Raw genomic sequence first — 6000 nt, 5'->3', positions numbered from 1 at the left:
CCTCCCAGTCCCTGGTGGGACCACCCTAGCAGCATTCAGCTTCCTGCAAAAGTGAATGGCAGTGACATTTCAGAGCTTCCATGCAAAGAACCAAACACTGATTAAATCTTCTGGTTTAGTTTCCCAAAGCCTGAATCATTTATGGGTAGAAACTAGGTCTCCAGCAAATTCATAATTGATGTGTCTCTTCTGATACAGCATCTTGCAGATGAAAAAATTGATTTAAAATATGCTTGATTTGTTGCTTGTTATGGTTAGAAGAAGAAACATCCAAAAGTCTGCCACAATTTCTGGCTTGCCCTGAGATACAATTAAACTAGGTGATCTGAGATTTGTTCACACCTTCATCTAGATAAAAACGAAAACCAATCACTTCCATTGCAGCCCAGTTGTACACACATTCCAGGCATCACAGTCAAGTGAAGGAAATCCTTATGACTTTGTTGACTGTACATTCTTAGCTGCTTATAAAGTACTAACATGAAGGATCCCTTCCCTTCCCTTCCCTTCCCTTCCCTTCCCTTCCCTTCCCTTCCCTTCCCTTCCCTTCCCTTCCCTTCCCTTCCCTTCCCTTCCCTTCCCTTCCCTTCCCTTCCCTTCCCTTCCCTTCCCTTCCCTTCCCTTCCCTTCCCTTCCCTTCCCTTCCCTTCCCTTCCCTTCCCTTCCCTTCCCTTCCCTTCCCTTCCCTTCCCTTCCCTTCCCTTCCCTTCCCTTCCCTTCCCTTCCCTTCCCTTCCCTTCCCTCCCTTCCCTTCCCTTCCCTTCCCTTCCCTTCCCTTCCCTTCCCTTCCCCTCCCCTCCCCTCCCCTCCCCTCCCCTCCCCTCCCCTCCCTTCCCCTCCCCTCCCTTCCCCTCCCCTCCCTTCCCCTTCCCCTTCCCCTTCCCCTTCCCCTTCCCCTTCCCCTTCCCCTTCCCCTTCCCCTTCCCCTTCCCCTTCCCCTTCCCCTTCCCCTTCCCCTTCCCCTTCCCCTTTCCTTTTCCCCTTTCCTTTTCCCTTTCTCTTCTCCATATTACTGCTTTAATCCCTGCCATGGCCAGGTGGTATAGCAATAACTCTGGCTCCTCAATGTGATGAAAATAGTGTTGCACTCAGAAACTCGATAAATGAATGGGAGGGACTAGCAATGCGTCCCCCCCAAGGATGTTTTGTTAATTAAATTAGCATTTAAATAGCCAGAGCAAATCTGGGAAGTCAGCCCCTCATTACAGTAACTAAGAAGGGGGAAAGGAGTTCCAGACAATTCCCTACAAGACAGGGTTAAGTTGGCGTTTCACAAACTATTTGCCAGGCCTGTCCCTCTCAAGTGAATGCTGCCATCCCCCCTCCTTCTTTCTCCCAGTATAATTAGCATGTTCCAGTGCTGTGAATGGAAACAATATCCTCCCTCCAAGCTGTGCCCCTCCAGGGAGATGCTTCCCACAGATTGTGAAACCCTGAGCCAGGGAAAGGGCTAGTGGAGGAATTCACTGTGGGGTAATTACATTGAGGTAGTCCGTGCCGGTGCAAGATAAGTTGCATTACTGTAATTCATTGCAGGAGACAGGAGCAGTGTAAAGGAAATGTCCACAGGCATAACTGTAGAGAGAAGTTGTTGCTCCAGAGCCCCAGTAGGACTGGATGCAAAAGGACATCCAAGAGGAGAATGGGCTCTAAGGATGTCTCATGGATTGAACAAGTTTGGAGAAAATAATGATGACTGTCTGAAAGATGTATGAATCTGAAGTTTCTCTTTGGCAGTTAAAACTGAAATGCTGCTAATGTGAATTTTTTTTTGCACAATTTATGATAAATTCTTCATTCCATGCAGAAAAACAGCGGAAAGCTTGCAAAAATGTTGTGTTTGCATTTGTTCTTGTCCATGTACACAGCACTAAAATCATGCCGGCACCTTTCCCTAAGAAATAAGAAGACATACACAATCTTTTCCCCAAAAGGACTTACTGTTTGATCTTATGCATTGCAGGGATCAATGGTAAGGAGCTAATACCAGAGGAGAAGATGCATGGCAAAGGCACATACTGGATTTGGGTCACACCTGCTACACACAGCAGTCTTCACATCTGGCTGGTTTCATCTCATTTATTCAAATCAGACTGCAGGTGACTGAACCCTATGCAAAAACCCTCCACTCATTGCTCACCATCTCAGCTGTAAAGCCAGGATTATATTTATCTCCATCAGAAAACACTCAGTTTCAGAAGACATCGGTGCGGTTTGCTGAGGCTCCAGCTGGAAAATACCACAAGAAGTTCAAAGCCTGGTTTCATCCTGTAATCGGATCCTCAAGTTCACAAGTGCAAGAACCAACTGTGCAGGCTGAAAGTGGAACTCCCAGCTCCCAGCAAGAAACTGCACACAGCACTGGGCTGAGCATGGCATGCCAAGGAGTTAGAATCAGAGAATCATGGAATGAACTGGATTGGAAGGGACCTTAAAGACCACAGAATCATAGAATGAATTGTGTTGGAAGGGAGACCTTAAAGATAACAGAATCATAAAATGAATTGTGTTGGAAGGGACTTTAGAGACCACAGAATCATTGAATGAAGTAGGTTGGAAGAAACCAATTCCAATGCATGGCTGCGGACAGGGTCATTGATGAGTTGGTGTGTTCTGCTCCCACCTATAAAATCTCAAATTGTGTTTCAAAACTTTGGCCACTTGGTCTGACCTGCTGCTGCTGGTGGGATTATTATTATGATAATTATTATTGCTGATATTATTCTTATTATTTACCCTCAGGATAGCTTGCTAACCTTTGCATGCACTGAAGATAGTCTGGCACTCCTGTTAGAAATATGGGCATTAATCCCTGTGCCAGTTAAATGCCAGTTTAGTACTGGTATTTTCCTTACCTTGACAAGATATTCTTCAGGTCAGTCAGGCATGAGATGGTATATATTGAGTGCAATTCTTCTGGGCATAAAGTGCTACTTCCTGAAATCTTATGTCAAAATCTCTTGGAGGTGTGTTATTTATTTCTGTCACTGTCACAAAGCCTTGTCTCCATCCTCATTGCTGATGGGCCAGAGATTACAATTCTGAATAATTTTTATCTGTCCATGCTGAAATCTGGCCTTTCAAAATAACACAGAGAGAGCCCTTGTTTTGAACTAAAATAGCAGTGACAAGGCTTTTCAAGCATGACCATTTAAATGAGATTTTGCATTTTTGCATTAGGGTTTCACTGTTGGTCTTTCTAAGAAGTGGCTGTGGTTGAGTAGTTGGGCCATAAAAGGAGGAGAAACTGTAATATTGTTCAAACCACTCCTGATTATTAAGTTCTTTTCCTCAACTGCCTTTTCTAATAAAGCTGTAGTTAATGACCTGAAAGAAGGTTGTGGTGAGGTGGGGGTTGGCCTCTGTTCCCAAGTAATGATGATAGAATGAGAGGTGATGATCTCAAGCTGTGCCAAGGGAGGTTTGGTTTGGATATTAGGAAACATCTATTCTCAGAAAGAGCGGTGATGCTGTGGCACAGCTGCCCAGGGACGTGGTGGGGTCACCATCCCTGGAGGTGTTAAGGAAAATGGAGATGCGACACTGAGGGACGTGGGCAATGGGCATAGTGGGGTGGGCTGGTGTTGGACTGGGTGATCTCACAGGTCTTTTCCAACTTGAATGATTCTATAGTTCTATGATCTTTACGTGACTTCTGTTATCCAGAAGTCCGCAGAGCAGCAAAGCAAGGCTGTGGTGCTTCTTTACCTGTAGAGCCAACCTTGCAGAGAGGTGCAACATCTCAATGCAGTCTCCTCACAATGCATACACTCCAAAGCATTAGATAACTCCAGATGGTCAGTTTTCATGTTCATGAACATTGCATGTTCATCCCTGTGAATTCTCCCAGTGAACACAAAGTTATCATAGAATCACTAAGGTTGGAAAAGACCACTAAGATCATCTGGTTTTCAAATGCATTATTGATTATCGCATCAAGCTCTATCCTGTACACTCAAGTAAGCCCATCCTCATACACAGCGCTTCCTGAACTCAAATATGAAAGAAAATATTACTTTTGTGGGGAGTTTTAAAATATATTGTAAAACTTTTTTTCAGTATGGCTCAGTTCCATGACCAGAGGTGCAGTTCTGCTTCTTGTGAGCTTATGCAATGGGTGAAGAGTTTGGAAAACGAGCAGGAGAAATACATTTAACGGCAAAAGCAGCATACAACGCTGCCTATGCTCAAGGTGGAAAATCTCCTTATGCCCCTCAGAAGGCCCTGAGGCACTGCTGGGAGCCGAGCTGTGACACAGCTCATCCACAGCCGCCCAGGACCAGGGTGGGGGAACCCGCCCTGCAGGCACCCGCAGTTTCACTGTCTCTGGAGGACTACATATCCCAGCATGCAACGCTCACGCTCCAACCCCGACCCGCGGGCGGGACTACAGCTCCCAGCGTGCAGCGCGGCTGCCCGCAGGGAGCGGGGGGGCGGTGTGGCGCGCTGCACGCTGGGAGCTGTAGTCCCGCCGGACGTTGGTCCGGCTCGGCACCTCCCTCCCGCTGCCGCCCGGCCTCGGTCCCCCGCCCCGCTCCGCGCTCCTCCCCGCGCCGCCGGCGGTTGTCCCTCGGTAGACGGAAGCCGAGGAGGGAACGAGGGAGCCGGGGAGGTCGGAGCGGCGCGATGGGGGATTCCAAAGTGAAGGTGGCGGTGCGCGTCCGCCCCATGAACCGGCGAGGTGAGAGCCTCCTCCTTCAGCGCCCCGCAGCCCGGCCGGCCCGCGGCGGGAGCGGCCCTGAAGGCGGCGGGTCCCGTCGGCGTCCGTCCGGTCTGTGTGTGGAAGCGTAGCTGTTACCGGGCGTGTGCGGGAGCAGGGCTGGATGTGCTTGTGTCCGTCGGGTGGGTGAAGCCGGGCTGTCCCCACGAGCGGTTGTCTTCACTCCTGACACGTCTCTGCTTCAAAACCGACCTCTTTTTTTTCCCTCATCTCACCCCGTTTTATGGTGTTTTTTTTTTTTTGTTTGTGTGTGTGGACACCCCAGCCCACACCTCCTGCACCTGTTTTACAGCCAGGCCCTACCCTGCGTCGGAGGTTTCTTCCTTCTTCCTGCTCCTTGGGGTTTTGGGGGAAAGTAACACCATTTCTGTCTTTTCCCTGCACCTCCGTTGAGTAACTCCTCCTCTTTGCCCTCGTTGGGTGAGGGGCAATGTGTTGACCGGGTGAAATGTGGGAGAAACATATGAAAACAAACACGAAAACATGGAAGAGGAAGTGTGAATCGAGGAGAGGTTTTGGTGGTGTTTTGGGTTTTGAGTTTTTTTTTTTCCCCTCCTTTTATTTTATTTTTTTTCCCCCCCTCAATGAAACTTGCCTGAGGGTTTTGTTAATCACACCGCGGTCTGGGCATCTGTTTAAATGTTTATGACTCGTCTTAATTAGAAAAACTTGCTCTAGATGATGAGGAAGCAAGTACGAAAAGGGAACTGCAGCCAGGGAGTGGGGAGGTGAAGAAGAAGGCAGGGATCCAAGAAACGTGTAAGGTTTTGTTTTCCCACATTCTCACAGAAGTATGCCAATAATTCCTTGGGGGTGATGGAGTGAAGGCAGTTTAATAGCTACAGCTAGTGATCTGAAACTAAATAACACTTTTAGTTTGTTTTGGTAAGTAGGAAGAATAAATGTTAATGTTGCTGCGTCAAGTATTTCCATGCCTTTTGAAATGGAGGTGTCCAGATGTGGAGTTCTCAGTACAGGAGTGACATGGATCTGTTGGAGTGCATCCAGAGGAGGGCCACAAAAATGATCCCAGGGATGGAACAGCTCTCCTGTGAGGACAGGCTGAGAGAGTTGGGGCTGTGCAGCGTGAAAAAGAGAAGGCTCCGAGGTGACCTGAGTGCAACCTGTCAGTGTCTAAAGGGGAGCTACAGGAAAGAAGGGGACAGACTCTTTATCAGGGTCTGCTGTGATAGAACAAGGGGAAATGGGTTTAAACAAAAAGTAGAGAGATTTATACTGGACATAAGGAAAAAGTTGCTTACTGTAAGAGTGGTGATGCA

At 47.9% G+C, this 6000-nt stretch overlaps 1 protein-coding gene across 1 annotated transcript in view; it reads left to right on the top strand.

Annotated features, from left to right (window-relative positions):
• Positions 1-4626: 4626 nt before the first annotated feature.
• Positions 4627-6000, top strand: part of KIF13B (kinesin family member 13B) — a gene marked incomplete at both ends in the record, with an annotated part of 120369 nt that continues 118995 nt past the window's right edge. The window contains one exon of the mRNA XM_079550566.1: positions 4627-4681. Coding sequence (XP_079406692.1) covers positions 4627-4681 — 55 coding nt within the window. The remainder of the gene's footprint in view (positions 4682-6000) is intronic.

Source organism: Tetrao urogallus (genome assembly GCF_951394365.1).
Source record: "Tetrao urogallus genome assembly, chromosome: 2".
NCBI lineage: Eukaryota > Metazoa > Chordata > Aves > Galliformes > Phasianidae > Tetrao > Tetrao urogallus.
The sequence above is the reverse complement of the archived record's forward strand: the minus strand, read 5'-3'. Positions and strand labels throughout refer to the sequence as shown.